This window comes from Oreochromis aureus, linkage group 18 (genome assembly GCF_013358895.1).
Source record: "Oreochromis aureus strain Israel breed Guangdong linkage group 18, ZZ_aureus, whole genome shotgun sequence".
NCBI lineage: Eukaryota > Metazoa > Chordata > Actinopteri > Cichliformes > Cichlidae > Oreochromis > Oreochromis aureus.
The window spans coordinates 13,369,929-13,396,376 of record NC_052959.1 but is presented as its reverse complement, the minus strand read 5'-3'; the positions used below and the strand labels follow the sequence as shown (position 1 = coordinate 13,396,376).

The following is a 26,448-nucleotide window of genomic DNA, read 5'->3' as shown; positions in this document are numbered from 1 at the left end:
TGATTTGTTTATTTTCATTGAATACGTTTCTACACTTTGATCCACTCTGACACAACAAGCCTGATAACTGTGTGTTCAACACATATGATTGAGTGAAATAATGCCTGCAGAGCCATACCAAAGATTTAGCTGTTTTAGCTTCTGCAGTAGAAGCACATACTCTGCACTACATCACATTGAACTTTGTGGGAAACCAGGCTGATGTGCTGTAATTTAATTATTTTGTCCACATGTTCAGTGCGTCCACTGGGTTTCATAAATCTTGTACATTATTTTAAAAAATGTCCATAAAAACACTGTTGATTTGTCAGTTTGAAGTCTGCATCGATTTATGCGAGTCGCTTGAATGTGTTAAGACCAGTCTTCACTTGCACTGCGTTGCCGCACAGTGATGTCTGTCCACCTTTTCATTTCCTGGCATACAGACGGATCGTAGTGGAGGAAAACGCACCAAAAAATGTGAAACCCAAAACTTTGTGCGTGACGTAAAGTCAAAGAGCTGTTTTGCAAAGAATTCTCCAAGTCCACACAGAAGTTAAGTTCAATCACAAGACCTGATTTTATTTTTACAGCCTGTCTTCTAAAAGGGTTTGACGTTTTATGAACGCCTGAGATGATGTTTGATTAATGCAGTGGTTTCCGAGCTGTGGTGCAGGCCTAACGGCCAGTCCTGGGGAAGCATGGACAAGCAGGGGGCAGGGGGGATGAGTGAAAATAAACCAGAAGAGTTTGTTAAAGCCACCATCCTGGAGTTTATTTCTCTATGATTCAACTTGGATTTGGGGTTTGTTTGTTTGTTTTTTTTTTACTTTAAATTATTGATTTTTAAAAAATATGTGGATATGAGAAGTTTTTCCATCTTCTGGAGCCGGTTGATCATCTAAAGGCTGGGATACGGTTTTGTTTTTCTTAATAGAATTTATCAGTTTTAAGCACCCAAACTGAAAAACTTTTAACTGAAAAATTGCAGTCCCACTGTATGAAGATAAATTTAATAGGTACCATCTTCTAGTTTACTTCTTGAGTAGGTTCAATAAACCTAACCATGATGGGTCACAGGTGACCTGAAGGTTAAGACATGCTTAACAGACAGACATGAATCTTACATTTGATTAATTTAAGGTTTAAGGTTATGATGTGAAAAACTACAGTATATGCATCCTTACGTAGGAGTGAGAACAGTGAATAGAAAATAGTCATTTCACATTAAACCTACTGCTGTACATAACCGCTGTATGTTTTAATAATATCTTTGCAGCACATGAAAAGTGTGAATGACATCAAGACCACAAGGGAAGTGAAGACCATCACCTGCTCAGACAAAAAGCCAACAAAAGGTCTCGTGTTTCAGGTGTGGTGAAAGCTGGGCACACTTTTAAAACCTCCTCATTTTGGTGAATGAGTTGCAGAAGATGTGAAAAGTGAAAATGTGTGCCTCAACATATACTCAAACCTCAGTACACAAAATTAAAAAGCTACATGGCCACTACTCAACACCTACAGCTCATCATTCACTCGGGATGATGAATTTGGAGCAGTTATTTTGAAAATCAGCCATCTGTCTTCTCTGCTGAGGTAAGACATGCATGTGAGGTAGGACATGAAGGCACACCGGGGGCAGAGGGAGACAGGGTTTTACTCTTCAGTGAGCAGCCAGCCTGCAGAGTCCTGCCACAGAGGGAGACAGACACACACATGCGCGCGCACGGTGGAGACTCCATTACATTTTTATCACCGTGATTACGCCAAACTTCATCTGCGTAACCTGATTAGAGAATAGGCAGTAATCATACACACGTTAGAAAGATCGTGTAACATCAGCGCAGTTTAAAATGTAAACTGGTGAGGACCCTACTAATGAAACCCCTAAAACATTGAAATGAACACTTAATTGGTGTCAGGCTGAGTTGGTTTAATAGATCAGTTTCTTATAGGTGGTTGTGTCAGATCGGCACGGCTGTAGACTCATTTTCCTCTTTACAGACGCTTAAATGGATTTTTACGCAAGTTGGAGAAAGGCCAGCAGGGTGGGAATCATGAATCCTTCAAAGCTTTTACAAATGAATTCACAGGAACAACAAACATCTGCGACTTGACTTTAAATTTATAACTTGTTTGATGTGAAAATGATCAAATAACTCCTTCTGTGCGCTAAATGTGTGCACGAATGTTAACTTGATGCGCAGTTGCCTTTGTCCGCGTTCAGAAAAAGCACGAAATTTCCACCCACGAACATGAGGTTAGGCAGCCTGACGCAGATACCGGCATTCATCGGAGACCCCCTTACGAAAGCTCATCTTTTCTCAATACATCATTTCTAATCAATCTGATCTCAGTACACCTACACCCACCCCCCTCTCTCCTTCTTTATTCCTTCGTGCACCGATGCCGCCGGGAGACTGTCTCCACCGGACGAGAAGGAGGAGGAGGTTACAGTGAGAAGTGAAAACTTTTGGGACGCTCTAGGTGTCTTGGACGTAGCTGCTGAAAGGAGCCATTTCCTGCCAAATAGTGAGCCCGCCTAATCGTGACTGCTGCTGCTACTTCCTGCATTGTTACAGTGCTTAATGAGGATTAAGTTGAAGCTGTCATGTCGTAACGGGCGGCCATTAGGCCTGCTCCACACGGAGAGAGGAGCTGCAGGCTGGCCTCGCCTCACTATGATTTCTGAGCTGAACCCTTTCCACCTGGACAGGACCTGTAAAAAAACCTGGCAGAGTGTACAATCCTAATCTTAATAAACACCATTTTACTAGCATATCAATTATATATATATACATATATATATATGTACACATATATATGTCAATAACATCTGGCTTGTTTAATAATCTTTATGAGCTATTTTGTTACTTAACAGGTCCAGCCTACTTAAACAAGCTATGTACACTTCTTACATAGATCACATGACAAGCATGTATGTAACCCAATACGCCTTATTAAGTCTCTGGCTTCACACTTTGTCGATAGTACTCACTTCAAGGTTGTGTTTGTTTGCTTAATTATCCACTTTGATTAAATGATGAATCAGCCAATTAGTGTGTGTGTGAGTGTGTGTGTGTGTGTAACACTGTCTACACGCTGCGAGAATAAAGCCCAACGACACCCAAAGTCTCCAAGATTTCACTCATTTATTGTCATAAAGCCCTCCTGTTGGAGGGGTAGTGAATCACTCATATATCTACCGGGATACAACGTTGTCATTAATATAAATGTACTGATTTGTTTGATGAAATCAGTCAGTCAGTCCAAGCCTGTCCCAAGTGAACTGTATTTTCTTTATTTTCTATATCCCAAAAGCAAATGTTCAGTAAATGTCAATAGCAGACATCTAATATCTTCAGTTTATGTATCCTAAAAAAAAAAAGAAAAAGTCTGGCAAGCCTTCCACCTTGTAGAAGTCTTCCAGAGGTGGACCGCTCCGCTTTGAAGTCTTTTCTTTCAAAGTGCTTTGACTTGTGGCTTGGAAAAACTTCCCCCAGGGGTTGCAGAAAGTGACCAGAAATAACACAGAAGAGATGACTTCAGTGTTCTCAAGTGCAACTCACAGCCCTGATTGTTTTTTAATAGAGCTGGGATAACGCAGTTCTTCTCCTTGGGTCTGCTGGAGGAGGAGGAGCAATATTTACAGAAAGATTCATCACAACCTGTAAACTCAAGACCGCCTTTTTCCCCCCTTCATCTTAATTTGATTTTTTTTTCTTTGTGCTGGGTGATTATGTGAAGATGGCTCCCTTGCTACAGATGTGATTGCTTTACACGAGACAATCTGTAGCCTCAGGAGATGGAACAGTGGGATGAGGGGACAGAAACAATCAGACCCGATGACACAGCAACATCTAGAGAGAGAGCTCTTTTTGTTGTCATTTAAAGAATGGGAGGGTGAGGCTGACAAAGCACTTCTAACCACCCCTCTCTCCACCCACCTGGAGGCTAGCACTCCCGCTCCCGCTCATTCTTTATGGACTTCTGTCGTACTTAGATCGCTGTATTCCAGGCACACACACGTTTACATATGGATGTCCATTTATATGCACGGTAGTGGACGAATGAGGATGAGTTCAGTTCACAGGGATGCTTTGAAGCGATGCAGGTCTTGTCATGAAAGAGCACGCCAGCTGGAGCTTTTACAGAAGGGACTCTGTCACTGGCATAGTATAACCCAGCTGACAGTGCTCTGGACTTGCATGTTTGGATCTGATTCTAACTGCAGGGCTGGCTGACCGCTCTTTAAAGCAACCCTCCTCTGTGCCCCCCCACCCACCACCACAACACACACACACCTTCTTCACTGTAAAGAGAGACACAAATAGCCTTAATGTTTGGGTTCAGGACTTGGATCTATTCTGAGTTGCATCACATGCTGCTGCACACAGTGACTCTGAATCAGGAGATAAGTGAGGATGGTTACCTTAGATCATAATTTGAGGTCAGGGAGACAAATGTGAAGCCGGATAATTACACGATGCTGAGGATGTGACGCTGATACACTTCTGCTGTAGAGACACTGAAGGTAAACATGGCGCTGACTTTGCTTGTGTAAGATCACAGTCTGAGCTCAGTAGATAACGTGTTTATGGAGTATTTATATGTATATTTACTGGAACTGCCCACATGGCAGGGAAAAAATTGCAGGTGCCGTCCCCTCATTAACCCCTGCAAACCATCATGTACAATGCAAACATTAAACTGCTGGGTTGCATGTTTACTATGCATCACTCACTGACTGTATGAATGTGAAAAATCTGAGCTTTAATCAGGCATGTAAAGACAACATGAACCACTAAGGTGATTAAACACGTGTCTATATGGACTACATCAGCACATCAGCACAACATAGCAAAAAAAATAAATAAAAAATAAGGGTTTGATAAATCGATTTAGTCACATTCGCCTCTGCCAGGCACAGATTCAACATTATGAAATAAAACAGGACCACCCCCATTAAGCTCATAACATACTTTAAGTAGAAATAAATCAGCATTTGCTTGCACTTTGGAGACCTTTAAGGGTCCGGACCCGGGTGCAGTTGAGCGGATTGTCTCCTCGCTCTTGCAGCTGCTGTCTGCCCTTTGTTTTGTGTGCAAATTGATTATTTGTCCACATGCTAAGTTTGAAGCGTTACTTGTGTCACCGTGCTCATCAGGCTGGCAATAAAGTGACTCTGGCATCTGAGAGCTGAGTCCTGACTTGGAGTTAGAGCCACAGTAGAAGCTGTGGTGATTCAAAGAGGATGCTAGTGAGTGTTTGGGATGAAATATGTGGTGTTTTACATATTCATGGGTCCCTACTGTAACAGTGTGTGTGCGTGTGTGAGTGTGTATTGGAGGGGATCGGTACACTTGCTGGTACACTCACGGGTCACTCCGGGACCCCGGGGGGGCCCTGACATTGTCGTCCCGCTTTGGCCCTCCGTGGTCAGTGACTTACATGATGTGATCCGGTCGCCCTGGTATGGCGAGGTGCGCATGCCCACTAAGAGGACGCAGCGGCTCCATGTGTGTTGAGGCGCATTATTTGGCAACAGACGCGGCAGCGGGGAGGGCCGAAAAAAGAGGATATCCCCTGGATTTCAAAAAAAGCAACGATTTATCGAGGTTAACTGCAGATTAAACATTCCTTGGTCGACCATCGGCGAAGAACGGGCGACAAAGCTACCGAGTAAGTTGACTTATGTGAAGCTGAAGTTTTTTTAGTGAGGGGATCGAGAGGAGCCTTTTATTCGGACTCGTCGAGAGGAGCCAGGTTTTCCTCCACCTATCTGTGACGATAAAGAAGCTGATGGGCTGTTGAAAAGTAACACTTCTCCGCAGAGCCAAAGGTTGAGCACTGGGGAGGAGAAGAGGGGGGGCTCGCTCAGCCAAAATTTCTTTTATTTAATGTTTCCTCGGGAGCACCGGCGAGTAAATGTGATGGCTGGACTTGATTTGGTGCGGTAGAAGTCGTTTAACGAGGTAAGGATTACAACGTTACATCGCCAGCGGCTCGACGGTCGTCGGCGGCGGCGGCGGCTCAGTCCGTGGGCCGGTCGATGAAATTTATGAGTTCCGACTCGAAGGTTTTTCCTCGGGAGGGGACAGACAGGTAAACCGTCCCGGTGAGCCTCCTAAAGCCGCACTTTTAGGGCAGTATCGCGAAAGTTTGGGGGTCCTTTTTGAGCTCGACGGCTGTCCCGCATCGGGGGTGCGAGCCAGGTCAACGATTCGGGCTCGGTTCTGGTTGTGTGTGGGGGTCATGTTGACGAGCGGCTTGCCCCGGCTCGGAGGACTTTCAGTAGTTTGGCTTGAAGTGTCCGGCAGCCGCTGGTGGTCACACACACCGAGTGCCTTTATCCGAGCTAAAAGTGGCTTCGTGTTTTTGTTTGTGCGATGTAGCTAATGTTAGCTCGCTAACTAATAACACGCACACCTCCTCCGAGGCGGTGTCAATAATAAAAAAGCCGGCTAGTTGCACATGTAAGTGTGGGCTGGGTTTAGTTTTTAAAGGGCTGAGTTTGGTTTTTTGGACTGTGTACTGGCGGCTGGAAACGTTAATGGTGGACGCCGCTGCCCGCTTTAAGCCCCGTGGCACCAGTATTGGTTCTGCTATCTGGTAGCTAATCTTCCTACTTCTCTCTGTGACAACCGTAGTCTTCCTCCTCTTAAAGCTGAACACACACACACACACACTCACTCTGACACACACCGCACACACTCCCCTCTCTGTCTCTTCCTCTCAGCCAGACAGGAGCACGCACGCACACACACAGGCGCGTGCACACATTTCCACAGCACGAGTTTTTGCAGCGCTTCGGGACAAAGCTGTGGGCTCAGGATTTCTGCCGTCACACCAGTTCGCCGCTAAATATGTGCCGTCCGTTCATGCGGACGCGCTGAGGTGGATTTAAAACGTGGGGATATCTAATGGCTGAACGTGACGGAAGCCGGCGTTGCTCATGGTGTGTGCAGCGAGCCACACGCGGACTGACGCCGTGTTGTGACGGCACTGGTTTCTCTTGCTGAGTCGTGATCGTGTAAGCCTTTAATTGGTTAATTAATTAATTAGTTTTGCAGTTAATTGATTTTCAGCGTCTTATTGCATACCGTCACCTGCAGAGGACATAGCTGTCTAATGTCTGCTGACTTGTATCAACTTGCTTTCCAAGTAGCATTAATGCCTGAAAGTGTGAGCCACAATCAGAGTTACTGCAGTGAAGTTCTTCTTGTTAAGCTAAATAATCGTCTATTATTCATTAAAAAATAATTATTATAAAATTAAGACGGCTTGTGAAAATGATCCAAAAAAACTACAAATATGTGGTTGATTGCTACTATTGTGAGACTAAGACAGCTGTAAAAAAAAAAAAAAAAAAATCTAGATTTTCTGTCCGATTCCTATCAGTTTTTGTTAGTTCGTACTTCTCATTGCAACACAATGCAGCCACTTAAAAGTCCCATGCGTGCCATGTAAGCTGGGGATGGCATTGTGGCAAAAGCGAGCTGCTACTTTTAGGAGACTTTTATTGCCTCTTTGTGGTGATCTGGAATGAACCCTCGCTTGTTTGTGTGAACAAAGGCCCTGTAAAGCGTTATTTACATGTCAACAGTGTGCAGGTTGCCTTTAGTGAAGGGGAGGTCAGAGGAGAGGGGAGCACTTTGGCTGTTGAGCTACCTGTCCTTCCTGATGGTGTAGAAACTGTGCATCTGCAGCGTGATGCAGTAGTAGTACTATCCACCCCAGAGTGATTGTGTTTTTTGTATTCAAATGACAAGACTGAGTGAGTCAGAAACAGCGCATGAATTTTCAGCCATTCCAGAAAGCACTGTTCCAGTGATGTCTCTCTCACACACACACAGACACACAAGGCTGGTTCAGGGCAGTTGTGCAATCAGCTACTGTTCTGTAAAGGGTCATCTGTTGGCCACATTTCGAGCTGCTCCACATAACTACTGGGGGTCACAGGGCGACCTGTTTGGTCAAGCATCAGAGACGTCATCAAATACATGTGGAGCAAGTTGCTCCCTAATTGCCTTTTCGGCCCGTTTCGTGTAGATGGTGACGCTGGCTGCCGTGTGAAGCTCTGAGCTCTCAAGAGCTGAAGTTATTTAACTGAGCAAGTCAGTGACCCACAAAAGTGAGCTTTGGCCATAACTAGCTCCAAAGCAACATTTTATTTAAGCATACACGCTCCGATGAAATTCTTCTATTGTGAGTGGCGCAGCGAAGGTTTTGCTTTTTAGTTAGTGCACGGAAACTATCATTGCTATCATTTGTTATTCTGACAGATGCAACCAGGTAATGGAAACGAATACTTTGCTGGTTCAGCAGTTTTCCAAGGCAGAGTGGCCGCATAGTTGCATGGTTTCCTGAAGCCCCCGTGTGATGTAGAAATATGTGTTCACAGGGTAAAAGGTCTCTCGGTGGGTAAATAAAGTGCTGAACACATACTGCATGTAAAGGTGGACATCAGTGATAATTGAGAGTGAGGCTGCTGGTGTGAGTGAAGGATGATTGACTGATAGCTGACAAGATCAATGTGATAAATAACTGCCTCATAGCAGGAGAAAAAGACAGAGAAGACAACACCCTGATAGTGGTAGGAACCTGATACGAGATTAAAGTATGTGTATTTTATGCTGGTGAAAGCCACACGTGCTAGAAAGTTAAGTACCTGCACTTTGCAACTTGATAATGTGGCAGTGATCACTGTGATTTAATTACACTGCAGTTGTTAATGAGATGATTGGGTTTGATTGGAGAAATGTCACAAAAGGAATCAAATGTTTATCAGGCATTTGAGACAGCTGACCAGAGTTGGATTGGGAACTTTCTGGACACTGAGTCAACTTGCATATGTGCCGTTCGTATTACTGTTGGACAGGCGTCTTACACGGATGTATGGGCCATGTCAATTCTCATTAATGGTCACGTCTTAAACAATATAGTGACAGGCGCAGGACTTGTTAGAGGACCAGTCTTGTGGTCATTCTCAGTGTGCACATGGAAACCTCCAAAACACAACTAAATGCTGGAAAGCACAGTGTGCACACGGCAACTTTATTGGAATAAAATCAAAATTGCCATCATTTTGGAAAATGTGTCTCTGAAAGCAGCAGTGATGCCGTGTTTTCCTACATTGTTGTGTCCCTGTAAAACTGGAAGACCAACTGAAGTCTAGTTTTACAATTACAGACTTGTGGCTTTAGAATGAAACTGCAAGACATTACATTTTGCAAAACCTACAGAATCTTCTTAACTTTGTTCTTCAATGTCATTAAATTACATCTATTCATGTTCCCCTTTTTTAAAAACACTGATAAAGAGTTTTAGTAATGCGACGACAGTGTTCATTCAGATGTTTTTGTGTAATATCTAATGGGCTTCAGTTGGGTGGCTCTTTTAGATTAGCACCTACTCTGCTCGACTCAAATCGGTTTCGGTCATTTTCCATTACAATTGAATGCCATCACACTGTGAGTATGCGACACAAAACAACACAACAATGGAGGACATGGTCTGCACCTCGTCGTTGGTGGACAGTGTCGGTTAATGTGGAGTCTTTTTCCTTGTAGCCGGGGTTCAAAAATGGCAAGCTTGATTCTTGTAAAGGAGTTTCTCTCATGACTCATCCAATGACATCACTTTCTGGCCAGTCAGTGGCATGCAGTCTGTTGACATTAACTTTTCAGCTCGCTTAGAACCCCGGCTAAGTAGATACTAACAAAGTACCAGGTACTACCACCTAAGTGTCGAGTAGAGTTGTGTCGAGTAGGTACTAGTGGGGGGGGAAAATGGTGTTATCATTCAAGGACAAATGTAGCTTCTATTCACCAGACACCAAAGGGACAGTGCAGCTTCTGGTCGAAGTCAAGTGAATGTTTCTACTTTGGGAAGAAATGCAGATGGTAAACTTTTGGTCTGGTGAAAATATGCTAAACAAGTGACAACCAACCAGTCAGCCCAGCCACCGTGAGAATTATGAGCGCTATCTCTCGCTGTGCTGTCGAGTCTTTGCAGTGTCGTTTAATGCTGTTCGAGGATTTCCATCTGATTTGAATATTTAACAGGATAATGTTGTATACAATGTGATTCAGATCATACCATGACACTAATCACTCCGCCTGCTGCTATAGCAAGTGTAATATTGAAGTGGGCAGTGTAGCTCTTCCTCTTAGTGTGTGTGTGTGTGTGTGTATGTGCGTGTGTGAAAAGTGAGCAGTTAAGTTTGGCTTTAAAGCCTGAATTTGTGAGACATGTAAAGTTCAGTTTTGCTTTCGGTTGCTTTCAGAGGTTTTGCACTGGTTGCATGTGATGTCAAGTTCTTGGGTGGGAGGTGGTATGCTCCACCGTGTGTGTGCGAAGAGGGTTTGAAGGAATTGTGTGTGTAAACTGCCATGGAGATGAAATGTGAAACCTGCCAGCCATTAAAGATCCCCCATTACAAAGATAGGGTCAGTGCCCGTGTAAGGTTGGGGTGGGTGTGGGGATGGGTGGCGTTCCCCATGTCTAATTCCTTCCAGCAGCATCATTTCACAGCTATATGCGCCAGAAATTAATAATGTCATCACAACACCCCACCCCCGCCACACCACACGTGCACACACACACATACGCACACACTGTATAATGGCCGTCAGTGTGGAAGCCCTGCGCCTGCTCCAGCACCTGAAGGGTTAAAACCAGCTTCAGCTTCTCTCTGTCATACACACACACTGACAGAGTCACACACACACACATACACACACATATACACACACACAAGCTAACCGGTTTAAACCGGTTCTCAGGAAAAGTGCTTTGTGTCCCCCACTGAATCCTGGGAAGGGTCATGTCATGTGTGTCTCAGTGATGTCAGAGTATTATAAAAACTTAGTCAGCTCTCTGCCATCAGATGATTGCACTGCATGCTGCATTGTCACCCTGCGTGCATTTTGTATGTGCGCATGATGGATACATTAAGTGCGCTTATTGCTCGCCGCCATAGCCGTTCTGAGAACAGGAAGGAGAGGAGGAGGGGGTGGAAGCGCATACGGTGTGTGTCACGGAGAAGTACTCCAGGTTGTAAGGGTTAATTGTAGCGAAACCCCCCCCCCCTCCTCCTTCCCACACCCTTCCAAAAAAACAAAACAAAAAAAAAGGAACGTAGCTTCCTGTGGCGCGTCGCTGGGCAGACTGAGGGCCTCCACAGTCCTGGGAGGACTGGCTCTCGATTCTGTAACATAAAGACATAAATATGCATAAGTACATAACTGCGGTGCGCTGCTGCTTCTTCATGCTCTTCCAGCAGAGAGCGAGATCTGTGTGCGTCTCTGAATGTGCTGTCTGTTTGAGATCCTGTGAACTTTGAGCACAGGTTGTCTCCTCTCTGTGTGTACCATGCCTTATGGATCAACATTTGCCTTTTTACACATTCAATAATAACCAATTCAATGAGTGTGTACACAGTGAACAATAGCGAGCCTTACCTGGCTTTTTGCTATTGCTCTGGATATAAAAATTTCTGAGTAAATCCTTCATGATCTTATCACCAGCATCATTCTTGTACCAAACTACAGTATGTAAGTCCGCGGCATAATCAGCACCACTAGTAATGGAAATTATGAGTCATATTCTGTCCTTATAATCTCACACTATACCTATATTTAGGCATATTGGTGTTCACTAGATAATACAGCATCATGTGTACTTGATGGGGCAGAAAACACCTCAGAGGCCAAATCCACAGAGTCATCAGTGGGATGATTGACCCTTTTGTAAGTCTTTTCTTAGTGCACAGGATGCTATTATGCATAAATGGGTCAATATCCACTGATATGGAAAGTGCATCAGAGATGTACAGCCAAACAGTTTGATAGGCCATTATCAAAACCATCAACATGTATTGACTGATGTGGAGTGTCTGCCGTCTTCCCGTGTGTCCGCTCTCGTTTCTGACCCGACTCCGAGCGATTCAGAAGAGCTACTGTAGGGATAATGTGTGACACTATGTACCATGTACTGGTGCACTTCTGTGAGGGCACAAGTGCACTCTGTAATGCTCGTCCGCCTGACAGAGCGAGCCGCTGTATGTCCTCATCTCCACTACCGCTGCCATGTCAACATCTGGTGGGGATTGAATCTGGTGTTCAGGGGATATTGGACAGTAATGGATCTGGTGCTCCACTCAGAGTTGTATACGCATCATGAGCTACTTGCAGCCAATGAAAAATCCCTCCATGTGAATACGTACATTTCTAAAATATGTGGATTCATGAGTTGTTATGAATATTTGAACAGAATTCATGCTCCAGTGACTTTTCGCGCTACCCCAAGTCCCTTTAACTCTGATTTGATTACGATGTTGTCATAGATGTTTTATCTCTCTGCAGCATTTTTTTCTTCTCTTTGCAGTCTTTCAAAAGACCTTTCTGCTTCACTCAAGTGCATATTTTGATTTTCTGTTTTGCCCTGAACACTTGAGCATTTTCTGAGTACGCCCATATTTTTCCTAGTGTCCCCCTTTCTCCTGGCTTTTAGTTTAGACTGAGATTTGGAGAATGGGATGTTTTGGAATTATACTTGAGTCAACATCTTGGCCATGTGACCGTGATAATCCAACATGTTTTGTCTGGGTGCCATTTTCAGAGCACGTCCCCTGCAGCTGGTTCAAGGTCAGTCTTGTCTGCGTCATTATTGAACGACACGAGGACGATCACAAATGCAGTTGGGGTAAAATAGACGCCTTAATTTATTATTGGGTAATAGACCTGCAAGTTTCTCCTACCGTGTTAGCCTTGCGAGAATGACATGTGACTCGGATTAGAGCCTAAATATAAGGGGCTCTGTTATTTTTCTTCTCACAGTTCATCATAACCTTTATCTGTCTTACTCTGTGCCTCAGTTCATCCACTGTCTGAAATAAGCTGTTTTATCACCTTTCCTTATAAGATGGCTTTCTTCTGATTGGCTGCCCCTCACTAACAGGAAGTTTGAAGAGCAGCTGGGTGAGGCTGCTGCGTACCTGAGATTACCACATTAGGGATATGCGATCAGAAGAAATTAAAGCTCCAGCAGCACTTATGTTGTTCAGAAAAACTTTATTAATTGGCCGACATATTTTACCTTATAGCTCGCATCAGGGTCACTGTAAAACATCAAACACTACACGCTCAATTGGATAAACACAGAGTAGACGAATTAGAAAACAACCAATCATGTACACTGACAGAACACTTTAATACAGCGGTCCCCAACCCCCGGGCCTCGGACCGGTACCGGTCCGTGACTCGTTTGGTACCGGGCCGCGAGAGTTGAGGCTCAGGTGTGAAATGTATGGTTTTCAGGGTTTTTATCGGTTTTCAGCGTTATTTTATTATAGTTTTTATCGTTAACTCGGTTTTCCTGGGTCTTTTCACGTGTGTTATGAATAAATCTTCTTTTTTTCGGTACCGGTACTAGTTTTATTTTGTTGTATTTATCCACGACACCTTAAAGGCCGGTCCGTGAAAATATTGTCGGGCATAAACCGGTCTGTGGCGCAAAAAAGGTTGGGGACCGCTGCTTTAATACAGCCAATTTGCTAGTATAGTCTGTCTGTCTTTTGCAAACATTGCTCAGAGATTTGGGGCCATACTGATGTGTCACACAGTTGCTGTAGATTTTTGTAGTTGCACATCCATGGTGTGTCCCTCCCGTTCAGTGAATTCATTGTCATGTTTAACCAGTCAGAAACCAGTTTGAGCTTTTATTTGAGCTTTATATAAGGGTACACTGATCATAAAATTAAGCGATGCTCAGCTAATACTGTGGGATCCAAAGCGTACCAAGAGAATATCCTCCACACCATTACTCTATGACCACTGTGAATCAGTGATATAAGGCAGGATGGTTCAATGCTTTCATGTTATTTAGTCTGATCCCACCATCTGATTGCTGCAACAGAAATCGAGGCTCATAGAACCAGGCAGTGTCCTGTTGTGCAGCCTCAGTTTACTGTTCTTAGATCCACCCGGTGTGGTCTTCTGCTGCTGTATCAAATCTGCTTGAAGGTTTGATATGTTGTGCATTCAGAGATCCTCTGCATACCTTGGTTGTAACAAGTGGTTATTTGAGTTAGTGTTGCTTTCCTGTCAGCTCAAAGCAGTCTGGCCATTCTCCTCTGACCTCTGGCATTAACAACGCATTTTTACTCCGAGAACTGCTGCCCACGGGATATTTTCTCTTTTTCGGACCATTCTCTGTAAACACTAGAAATGGTTGTGTAGGAAAATCCCAGCAGTTTCTGAAGTACTCAGGCCAACTCCTCTGGGAGCAACAGCAACGCTACGTTCAAAGTTACTTAAATCACCTTTCTTTCTCACTCTGAGTTTCAGTTTGAACTTCAGCAGATTGTCTTGACCATGTGTACATGCCTAAATAAACTGAGTCGCTGCCTCGTTGTTGAGTGATTAGATAACAGTGTTAATGAGAAGTTAAAAAGGTGTACCTAATAAAGTGGCTGGCAAGTGTAAAGCCACATCAAGATCTGCCAATGAGAAGGCAATATGGCTGTGCCTAATATCATACGATCATAGTCAGTCAAGGCAAAAAGGGAGTGTCCAGTGGAAAACAAGGTGGTATGTGACGCAGCCATGAGCTGGAAAAGTGCAGCCGAGGGGTGGTGTTTAAGTTTGCCTCACCCAACGTCAGACATATCCACTCAAAACACTTTTAGGTAGTTTATTCAGATTTTTTAAAGTTTTATTTTTAAAAATATATATTTATGTTGACCCTGATGTAGGCCATAAGCATGTGACTATAAATGGGTATTGTAAATTAAACACAAGGACTTTCATTTTCAGTTCTTTTAGAAATGGAAATATGATTTTAAAAGTTCTGTTTTTTCTTTTTTGAAAAGTTCTGTTTGTTTTTTTGAGTAGAATCTTAAGTATACCTAAGTGGTGTTTTCCAACTTCATACAATAAAAATGGACATTTCATTTTACTGGAGTTTTTATGCTCCCTATTTTCAATTTAAACTTTTTTTTGTTGTTGTTGTTCTTCGTGTCATTTTGGGATCCTGTTTGACTATTGAACACGTCACGTAACACTGTTATTCTTCTTCTTTCTATTTCCAGGGGATGTCTGAGGAGGCTGTCCGCCAGACACGCAGCCAGAAGAGGGCGCTGGAGAGGGAGGCTGCCCCACAGTCTGTAGAAACCTCCAATGCCGACAATGAAAGCAAAAAACCTAAACTGGACCCGTCTGAATCGCCAACACAGACACAAACTAAACCTAAGCCTGACCTTATTCTGGCACAGGATGGTCAGAGCCGGACTAGGCCCGGATTAGAGCATGACAAGGAGCAGGAGCAAGATCAGAGCCCTTTGCCATTATCTTTAGTGTTACCCTTGACCTCCCAGCCGGTGAAGGATGAACGAAATCGGTCCCAGAGACAGCAGGTGGTTGAACCCGGCTCAGACAATCGGACTGACTGCAATGACAAAGCAAGGGCAATGGACACAAGGAGCCGCGTCCGGCAGGCGGAGCCAAAGGCGTCCGGCGGCATGCTGGCCGCAGGGGAAGTAAAGGCCACTATTAAGGTTGAAGTTCAGACAGGAGAGCAGCCCGTGGACATGAGCACCTCCAAAGGGTGAGAAACGGTTCACAGTAAACTCTGTTCACTTCTGACAAGCACAAAAATAATAACGTGAAGGCGCCTTGTGGCTTTTCTGAGGGACTGCCGGCTCCTTGTCTAGACTTTTTGTTCTAAAAACCCACTTATGGGGTTTTAGAAAAGGACAAATGGCACCTTGTTTGAGTATGAACAGGCTAAAAATGTTTCAAAGTTACTTTTGTAATCCTGCTGCGTTAGAGGGAAGGGGAGCCGGGTGCGTGTGTGTGTGTGTGTGGCTCAGAGGTGATGCTGAACTTTTGCTCTACCTCCATTTTCCCCCCTCTCCACCACCTGAACCCTAAAAACTCCCCGAACACAAAATGAAGCCGTGTGTGTCACAAACTGGTTCCAGCCGGTTGTTGCCATGGTTTCCACAGTGGAAGGAACAGTGAGGGAGGGGGGGGGGGAGGGATGGGAGGAAAAGTGAACGTGTCACGTGATGATGACTTTGAGGTCACGTGACTTCTTTGGAAGAGAAGTGATTAATCCACAGGAAGTGATGATGGCGCTAAGCCCTCAGGAGAGACTAATACACACATGAATAAACACACAGACACACACACAAAAAGGACGGCGAGGAGAAGAGACGGGCCGCGTGTCGTCATTTGTTGACTTTACCAAATTCTTATGCTTCACAGAAATGCATAATCTGTGCAATCATAAGGCCTGTCTTATTTTAACAGGAGCATTCCTCCTGCCCTTCAGTTTTTGAGTGCCACTAGTCAAAGTATTTAGGTCATCTACTCTCACATATAGCCTGCAGCTCAACTAGTCACTTTGCAGTAGGAGCTATAAGTGTTTGGAGGGGAGGCCATGAGTAAAATGTGCATAACGATGTGGTTTTGTAGATAAAAGTGATGGCTGATCCCAAAATTCTCCAAGATTTCCTTAGTGTGCCTTGTGTGACGAGTTTACGCGAATGCAGGTCAACCCCAAATGCTTCAGACGCCTGCCCACAGTATCCTGTTTCAACAGGAAATGTGTGCTCTCAAGCAGCCGTTTCATTGTGACTTAAAGACCTTCACCGGAGCTTTAAGTCAGTCATACCTTGCCCCTCCTTGGCATTTAAGCCTGTTCCCCTTGTTGCTGGAAAAGCTTCGACATGAATAGAAGCTGTGCGGAGCGCTGTCTGGACTTGTTAGATTACAGCGAAGAGGATAAACCTGCGGTCATAAATTATATTTGTGGTTGAGGAGCAGACCTCCTTAAATACAGGCATTAGTAATGGCTGCCAATACTTGAAGCGGTCGAGTTGTGCTTTATCTTCCTTCAAACCGCCGTACATGTTTTGAAGCTTCTCAACCTAGCCGGATCTGCCACTGCAAACTCGAACGCCACAGCTAAATCCTGTCTGTAAACTCAAATCACATTTGTGATTTTTCACTGGGGATGCCGATGTTTCAAGAGTATACACATTCATGCACAACACATTCAAATGATGGATCTTTTGAATTTTGACTAGAATAGATGATATAGATGATAGAAAGAAGTAGTGAAATGGTCAAGCTGTGGAGTAGGATGATTATAACATCCCTCAAAGTACTGAAGGAACACACTGGATGTAATCCGTACAGAAACATCAATTTAAACACTGTTATTAACAGTTTTGTTTTGTTTTGTTTTGTCAAGGAGTATAAAAAGGGAGAAACGCCCTCCATCCCCTGAAGATGATGACGTCATCATTTTGTCAGATAATGACTCCCCTAGTCCACCGATGAACGGGCTGAGCCACTTTAAAGAGCTGGACACGGACTTGCTCATGGTGAGAGACCAAAGTCAGAAATCGTGCATTGGAAGAGAGAGCTCGAGACTCACTTAGCTGTGAGCTTTTATAGATTTTAGTACTGGGGATGCAAGCAAGTTCTGACCTCAGAGATGTTGCACTGTGTGGTTAGAGGTGGATTGAGGACTCAGAGGAATCAGGGGATGTTCAGTCACCTGAAGGGATTTCATTTTTTTTGTAACGTGCGTGGTGTAAGTGCCGCTGTGCTCTGTTGAATGTAGAAGAGCAGCCCAGCTGAGAGGGAGCGTATCATTAAGCAGCTGAAGGAGGAGCTGAGACTGGAGGAGGCCAAGCTCGTGCTGCTGAAGAAACTGCGGCAGAGCCAAATTCAGAGGGACACTCTGCAGAAGGTAACTAGCAGCTTTCGCCACATCAACACATCATTGCACTCTTCCACATGTAGGGATAGATATTGATGGGATAATATTACAAATCTGCCAACAGGTCATTGATCTTTAGTGATTCTCTTATAGTTCCTGCACAGTTTTCTATGGATTGTCAAGCATCCCAATGCTGTCACTAAAATCTCCCATAAATGTTACCATATTACAGTCAGTCTGTCTGCATTTGAATGGGTTCATGTTGGCAATTATATCTTTCTGATAATACAGCAATTAACAGTGATAAATCATTGAAAATCACATTTGTTGCCTGAGTTTAACTTACATTTGTGCTCAGCAGACTTCCTGTTCCTGAGTGTGCTCATTGACAAAACTTGTTCAGATTGATGCATGTATAAATCAGACAGCAGTTATTTGCCAACCTTCGACTCTCTGAGAGTTAGACTGCGACTGTTTGCAAAAAGGTTTGCCTCGTATCAGGTGACCTGTGCAATCACTTTGCGATCAAAAGTGGTCCTGGGTGTGCAACACAATCAAGCTCTTTTAATAACCCCAACTTGCAATTGGTAGCCTATGTGAAAATTCAATACACTCAGCAGAGGCAAGGGGGTTCCTGTCACTCATGTGACTGAGCCAGTTGGGAGGTCATAGGTGTGTTCAGTGTTGGATGATTTTTAGGTTGAGCCGATTTAATGTACGATCATTTGGCTAACACATATGAGATCAGCCCCCTAGTTCATTATATTCAGAGTATTTTAATTCATTAATTGAATGCTGTCAATTTGTGTTACACGCATCAGGTTAGAAAAATAAGTCAAATCTAAAAGACACCAACCCACAATGCAAGTTGGTAAGGGAGCAGCAGCAGCTACAAATTGGCCCTTAACATTAAAAGCCTCCCCTACAATCTCTCTCCTACAGCCTCAGATTATACGAGTCGTCTGCACATTTTCTTTTTTTATTTGATGATAATTTGTTGTAAATGACTAAAGTCAAACTCGTCAAAGGTGATGCACAGAAGGCAGAGAAAAGATGGGTTTAAAATGTGAAGCCAATGCAGAAGTGGCTAAAACCTGCATTCTTTCTAATGTCCAGCAGAGGGGCTGGGGGAGGAACACTGTGTTCGTTTTGTAATGTATACTTTAGGGTTGCTACTGCATGAGCGTGCAGTGTCTTTGATTTATGTGTTAAATCCATCCAAAATGAAATCGGATGAATCCAAAATGCTGAAAACAGCAGAGCACTGTCCAACGGCTCAAGTCACTGTGGTAGGAATCTGTTGTTTACATACAGGCTATGTGATTAAATACATTTATGAAAAACGTTGGTTACAGAAAAATGACACAACAAACCACACTAATCTGTGACTTCTATTAAGTAAAACTGACAGTAACCATGACAACAGCCTCATAATTATTACATAACAAAGTAAATAAACGATTTAAAAAAATGATAAGGACACTCGGTCAGTTTTTATTCAAATATATAGGTTAAAGCCATCATAACTGTTGAATAATGCAGGTGATGTCTTGATGGTGCAGATAAACCATGTGTTACATGCAGTTCATTTCGTTGACAGGGACGGCCGCTGTTTATATGTTGATTGATGGTGCGATTCAACATTTGGTTCATCTAAGCTTGTGCTGTTCAGCAGAGTGAAGCATCGTTTCTGTTTAATCTCTCTGTATGTTGTTTTTCAGCCCTCGGGTTTATCTGGCTCATCTGCTCCTCCTCCTCTAATTCGAGGAACAATTGCAAGCAGTAAAGGCTCTCCACAGGTTAGTACACTAATATCACACATGCACATTATTTGTTTGAAAGCACAGTCGCACTGTAGTTGATGCCACTTCTTATGGTGTGTTTTTTCTCCTTTTTTTTTTTTTTTTTTCCCTTCTTTAAACCAGATTTTGACAGGGAGGAGTTCGGGTACTGTCATCCCTCCACCCCTGGTGAGAGGAGGCCAGCAGGTATCGTCTAAACATGGCTCCCAGATCATCATGCCACCTCTGGTCAGAGGGGCACAGGTGAGTCATGGGAAAACTCATCCTTGTCAAGTTAATGATAGCCTGAAGGTGTTTCGTGGTAGTGTTGTCTTTTACTCTAAAGAGACAAACTTTCGGGAAAAGGTTATATTTAAACGTAGGACTTATGTTCTCTCTTTGCGCCTCTCTCTTTTTGTGTGTTCTTTGCTTTGGTGCTTTTTGATGTCCCTTCCTCGTCCTCCACTACCTTCGTGTCTGTGTTGCCCCTCTCATTGTCATGGTTAGCCCATCTCTGTGTCTCCACAGCAGATCCAGGCTCTCCGCCAGCAGCAGCAGCAACAGCTGGCTGCCTCTGGAGGCTCGGGGTCTGGTCCTCCTCCTCTGCTGTTGGGTCCCCGGAACTCTGACGCCCAGGGCCAGAGAGGAATGATCCAATCAGGCCTCATCAGAGTCGGCAGCACGCTGGTTAGTATGTCATCGGTCCCTCAATGTAAAAAAAAAAAACAATAAGAGTGGGCACAGATGTGATTCACTCTTCCAGGCTGGAAGCGTAGGATGTATTATACCATGAAGTTTTGTTACTTTGTCTAAATTTGATATGTGTAGAGTTCAAAATGCTCCTGATTATAACTGAGAAAGCTGTAGCCACTGCACGTTGGTGTATGTGTTGCCTTCAGCATTTAATATTACAAAGAATCCTAAATTTAACTGATGGGAATTCAGTCAAAAATCTTGAATGGTTCTGTCAATAACGACTTCTTTCACTGATTATCTATAATGCTGTGGTGCAATCAAGTGTGCAGAAAGCACAAAAAGTGATGTCTAAAATGTTGTTTAGCTCACATTTAGTTTTGAAAATAAAACCAATAAGAACCCTTATCTACCAGTCCATAGGAAGCCGGGCAGGTAATACAAACTGTTACTTGTAGGGGAAACGGGTTGACTAAGATGTACCGTCAGCCTGTAGATGTACAGTCATGTGAAAATGAAGTAGAATGTAGTAGCCTGATCAGATGCTCATCAGATGCACTTGGTTAATTGATCATCAGTAAACGTGAGCACCTTTATGAAAACGGGTTTTGGCAGTTTGCTGGTGTGGAGCATTCAGGTGTGTGTGAACACACACAATGTCACAATCTACTCAGGAGTGATCGTCCCAGCAAATTCAAGGTCAGACTGTGCAATGCTCAGAAACCTCAAAAAACAATAATGTCCTTTGGACAGACAAGGTCAAAGTGGAAATGTTTCACCACATTTAGTGAAAACCAAACACAGCATATCAGCATACCAACTGCGAAGCACGCTGGTGGAGGGGTGATGGTTTCCTGGTCACTGAGTGGATTGTGAACACCTCTGTATACCAAAGTATTCTACAGTTAAATGTGAGGCCGTCTATCTGACAGATAACGCTTGGTTCAAGTTGTGTCATGCAACAGAACAATGATCAAATCTACAACAGAATGAGTGAAAAAGAAAAGAATCAGGTGTTGCAATGGCCCAGTCAAAGTCCAGACCTCAGGCAGACTGTGAAATGCTGTGGTGGGACCTAAAGAGAGCTGTGCATAAATGAAAGTGTGGGACAGAATTCCTCCACAGCAATATGACAGACTGAGGAAGTCGTACAGAAAATGATTACTTCACGTTATTGCCGCTAAAGGAGGTTCTGCCAGCTTATTTTTCCACAGGGCTGCATTAGGTGGCAGACAGCAAGTTTTCCCAGTCCTCAAGTAAACTTTGAAGTAACTGATTAATGTATCGTTCCAATAAAACTCTGAAGCCTGTTGATGCTCAGGCTCACAAACTGTGCTCAGGCAGATGATGTGCTTCATCACTCGTTTGACTAGCTTAGCCTTGCTACTGAAGCAATAAATTTGAAACACAGATTAGGCTGAAATGTTCAGAATGTGTAGTAACTGCAATGGAGAGTTCATTTTGAGCCAGGCTAACCAATCGCAGAGAAGGGTCCTCTGGCCAGGACAGTTGGCCGTTATGTCGGTGCCTCTTAAACAGGACACTTCTGACTTCAGGAGAACATGGTACAGTCACCCATAACAGACTTTTTCTGGAGAACCGACAGGCAAAGAGTAAGCCTGGTAAAAGTCCTCATGGTCTTATTTTGGTAGCTGCTTTTATTGGGCTTTGTATTTGACATTGGCACAAATGTTAAATACATTGTCACAGAGCTTTAAGACAGTATTGTGGTCTGGGCTGAATATTTACACCATGTGTTTCTTCCTGTCTTTGCTTGTTTACGCAGGCCTCTTCATCCAGTTTGAAGGGCTCTTCCCTAGGAAGCGGTGTGTCTGTGGTGGGTCTGAATGACTCTCCAGCCAGCCGTCAGGCTGCAGCTAAACTCGCGCTGCGGAAGCAACTGGAGAAGACCCTCTTGGAGATCCCTCCACCCAAGCCACCTGCCCCAGAGTTCAACTTCCTGCCCTCTGCAGCCAATAATGAATTCATCTACCTGGTGGGACTGGAAGAAGTGGTGCAGAATCTGTTGGATACCATCCACAGAGGTATGTGTGGATTTTTAGCTTTTGGTGCTTTGCTTTGTTTTGTTGTTATAGGGGTGAACTGAGCTGTGGTTCAACAGAAAAATAATGAGACGTGATCACTAAAGGCATTCATAATCAGGAGTGCCAGTCGGTCTCCTTTTCCAGCAATTAGGTTGTAACAGTTTGTTCTTTTTATTTTGTATGGTAGTAAAACGAGTATCTCTGGCTACACAGCAATTTTGTGGCATCACGATCAGCTTTGGGAAATACTGATAGACATTTTGGGGCAAGCAACAGCAAGCAAGCAATTAACTGATTAATTAGGAAAATAACTGTCATGTTCCTCAGTAATGAAAATGAAAATGGCGATTAGTTGCTGTCCTCCCCCTGTTACTAATTGGCCTGCTTATTTTTGTTTCTATTGTTCCTTCCTAGTGAAGACATCTCCACTATTACCCAGGATTTAAATATCTGTCTGCTTGTGTCTGTTTTTCTTCAGTGCTTATTTGATGCCACACTGCTCTGTCTTTGCTCATTGCCTCTGGGCTTCCTGTCTCTGTTTCCAACCAGGAAAAACGGGTGTAGCCCTGCCCAAGCCCACCATCAGAGAACCTTTCATCTGCAGCCAGTGCAACACTGACTTCACCTGCCGTTGGAGGCAGGACAAGACGAAAGGCGGGGCGGTGCTCTGTGAAGACTGCATGTCATCCAACCAGAAAAAGGCTTTGAAAGCTGAGCATACCAATAGGCTGAAAGCCGCCTTTGTCAAAGCACTGCAGCAAGAGCAAGAAATAGAGCAGCGTATAATTCAGCAGACATCTTCACCAGTCTCCCACAGTACCTCATCCGCTTCATCTGCCTCTTCGTCACTGAAGGCAGAGCATCTGGTGGCTCAGCAGCTGAAGCAAGTTCAGGCCAGAGTGTCCTCCCTCCAGCACCACCACCAGGCCAGCCGAGGAAACCTCATTCATCATCACTCCATCAAGCAGGTTGGAATCAGGTTTTGTTCTCTCTTTTTCAGAGAACACCTGTAGAGTCAAAGCTTCCGTAGCTCAAACAGCCTTTTTGTGTCTCCCAACCTCCCTCAGAGCTCACAGGGCCACCTGTCCCACGGTGTCTCATCAGTGGGGGTGAGAGGCGTCCCCCACTCCTTTTCCTCCTCCTCCCAGCTGCAGAGCGCAGTGGCGGCGGCGGCTTTGGTCAGCCGGCCAGGTAAGCACGCCCATGTTTCCCACCGCTCTGTGCAGAGTTCAAAGGTGAGCAGCAGTGGAATCCGCGGCCACAGGATTATCAGCGGAGGTAGTGCCTCATCCACTGCATGGAAGAAGCAGAGCAGCAGCAACACAGGTAGACTCACATTAATACCAGCCCAACTCTGACGCCTGACATCTGCTCTCTCTCAAATTCCTGTCTGGTCCAAAAGCAATCCTTTGACACCCCAAATCCAACTTTTTTTTATTTTTATCATTAATTTATCTTCTTTCTAAAAAGAAAAAAATGTGATCACTGTAATCTTACACATTAGAAAGAAAATGATGAATAGGAAATGTTTTCGGACAAGGCACCCCCAACCCCACCCCACCCTCCACCCCTTCTGGAAATTAATCCGTTTTCCTGCTGTAATCCCTCAGTTTGGTGGTTTTAATACTTTTTCCTGGGTCTCACTACTGTGTGTTAGATTAGCGCATAACTCTCATTCGTTTTTCCTTGGTGTCTGTCCGTGCGTTATGGGGCCGTGGGTGGCTTTACATTCAGGTGTTACACAATCATACAGTGTTTTTCGAAATCATTAGACGTAACGCCGCAGTTCTTTTCCACGCCCTGACCTGACCTGCCGCTCTGCTGCATGTTCACAGGAGTGACCATGGCCTACGTGAACCCCAGCCTGACGGGTCACAAGACATCAGCCACAGTGGACGCTCGCCAGAGGGAGTACCTGCTGGACATGATCCCCTCTCGCTCGTCAATCTCGCAGACTGCAAACGCGTGGAAATAGTCGAAACCGTACTCCGCTACTCATTTACTAGTTTTTGTCCCAAGTTCCTCGGCTCCAATAATACGGTCCACAGCGCCCCCGCAGGACTTGTTAAGCAATTACAATCTCTCAAAGTGAAGAAACGTTCCTTAATTAATACCTTTGTATGATTCTTGTTTTAGTTTTCCTTATTTTCTAATGTTTTTTTTTCTTCTTTTGAGGTTCACTGTTATTTGATAATTGTGCAGAAACCTTTTTGATTTGACTAGGCAAAGAAGAAAATACTTGAAGGGCTTCCTCTGGGCTCTGTCCTCCAGACAGGGTCGTTTAAATGATGTGCGATAGGAGGTTATGTCTGCTGCGAGTACCTTTGATAAAAATAAGCGTTCTGTTTGAGGCTTGTGAGCCCTTTTCTGCCATGATGTGGGTGAAACGCACCCAATCTTTTGACACTTGAATAGTTGTATCACACCCAAGAGTTCACGTTTGACAAAATACACATTTATTTTAAGTAAAAGCAAAATAACCAAGTTGTAAAATTTTCATGACACCACCCATGTAGTTAAAGGTTTGAATTTATTTTGTATTTACCGTAAGTTATTTTTGTGTTTTTGTTTTTTTTTGTTGTTTTTTTTTTTTTTTCTTTATTTTTTTTTTGGACTGATGTTTAAGATCACTCAGTATAATGTGGTTTCCACAAATGAAGATTATTCTAGCTTTGTTTTTTCTTTTCTTTCTTTTTTTTCCTGTTTAACAGCATGCCTACCCTTAAGTCCATTTTGCACCTTAGCTGAAGAAGCGTGGTGTCATTGCTTAATTCATCTGTAATTACCATCTGTAATTTGCTTATTTTATATTGTCAACATTGTAAGATTATTTTGAGTGTTACATCATCACTGAGAAAATGCAAAACTCTGAAGGAGCTGAATTCGCCACACTGGAGCCAGAAATCTTGCCTCCGATATTTATCCATTGTCCACGTGAGACATAGGCTATACGTAGCCTTGACTCAGTCCTTAAAGGAAACATCTTCCAGCTTCCTGGATTACACAGTTACAGAGTTGTGTGATCACACAATTAAGATTAAGACTCTGGATTACACAAGACCATCGTTATCTTGTGCCCCTAACCATAATGCATAATTTCTCTGCTTTCCAGTAATCTTAATTGCAATGTACAAAGTTATGTTTAAATTTATTTGGTTTACTTTTTTCCTAGCTCCTGAAAGAAATAATAAAAAATATTACATTTTAAACTGCTGCTTTTGTTTGCTGTTTTGGGATATCACTGCCTCTGTGACATTTTTGCTCTTATGGATTTCAATTATAGGGCCATATGTAGGTTGTTAAAGTCACTGTGTCATCATGACATATCAGACACTTCATTAGGTCTGTTTAACTGGTTGTTAACAGATATCTAGTCATTCACATGGTAGCAACTATGCATGTAGATGTGGTCAGGATGACCTGCTGAAGTTTAATTTGAGCGTTAGAATGAGGAAGAAGGGTGATTTTAAGGGACTTTGAATGCAGCACAGTTGTTGGTGCCAAACTGGCTGATCTATTTCACAAACTGCTAATCTACTGGGATCCAGTGAGCCGCATTTCTGTTGAAGCAAATACTTTGATGTCAGATATCAGATGGAGTCCAGAGAATGGCCAGACGGCTTTAAGCACTCATTACAACAAAGGTCTACAGAAGAGCATCGCTGAACCACACCACTCCAACCTTGAAGCAGACAGGCTACAGCAGCAGGAGACCACATCAGGTATTATTCCTGTCAGATCAGAACAGGAAACTGAGGCTACAGGTTGCATGTGTCCATTAAAATTGGCCAATAGAAGATTAGAAAAATATTGCCTGGGCCGATGAGTCAAGATTTCTTAAGATGTTGGAGTCAGAACTTGGCATAAACACCATCAATTTATGAATCCATGCTACCTTGTATGAATACTTCAGGCTGATGTTGGTGCCTTGGTGTGGGGGGTGTATTCTCTGTGCTCTTTATGCTCCAATGTATCAACTGTGCATCATTTAAACACCACAGCCTACCTGAGTATTGCTGTTGACCATATCAGTACCTTTAAAACTACAGTGTGCCCGCCTTCTGATGGCTGCTTCCAACAGGGTAACACATCATGTCACAAAGCTCAGGTCATCTGTACTCAAATGACCTCTACAGTCACCAGATCTCAATCCAACAGAGCAGCTTTGGGATGTGGTGAAACACACCACATCCCATTTTATACTGTCATGTCAA

The 26,448-nt window shown here is 43.7% G+C and overlaps 1 protein-coding gene across 6 annotated transcripts; it reads left to right on the top strand.

The window, feature by feature from the left end:
- The first annotated feature begins 5,455 nt into the window (after nt 1–5,455).
- LOC116318856 (transcriptional repressor p66 alpha-like) lies at nt 5,456–25,443 on the top strand. Of its 6 annotated transcripts, none has more exons than XM_031738035.2 (11): nt 5,456–5,661; nt 15,074–15,588; nt 17,242–17,374; nt 17,617–17,745; nt 19,437–19,514; nt 19,641–19,760; nt 20,025–20,183; nt 21,976–22,234; nt 22,784–23,202; nt 23,302–23,425; nt 24,070–25,443. In XM_031738035.2, the coding sequence occupies exons 2-11, from the start codon at nt 15,077–15,079 to the stop codon at nt 24,207–24,209; spliced, it is 2,073 nt and encodes a 690-aa protein (XP_031593895.2). In that variant the 5' UTR covers nt 5,456–5,661; nt 15,074–15,076; the 3' UTR covers nt 24,210–25,443. The 6 variants fall into 6 exon arrangements, with proteins under 6 accessions (XP_031593895.2, XP_031593887.2, XP_031593878.2 ...); XM_031738027.2 differs by having other exon boundaries at nt 5,458–5,661; nt 20,028–20,183; nt 23,302–23,560; XM_031738018.2 differs by having other exon boundaries at nt 5,460–5,661; nt 23,302–23,560.
- Nucleotides 25,444–26,448: the final 1,005 nt, after the last annotated feature.

Excerpts from the sequence above, each read along its gene's own strand:
- LOC116318856 (XM_031738018.2), top strand. The coding sequence starts at position 15,077 with ATGTCTGAGGAGGCTGTCCGCCAGACACGCAGCCAGAAGAGGGCGCTG. Across the intron at positions 15,589-17,241 it reads GACATGAGCACCTCCAAAGG|GAGTATAAAAAGGGAGAAAC; the intron begins GTGAGAAACGGT and ends TGTTTTGTCAAG. Across the intron at positions 17,746-19,436 it reads AGAGGGACACTCTGCAGAAG|CCCTCGGGTTTATCTGGCTC; the intron begins GTAACTAGCAGC and ends GTTGTTTTTCAG.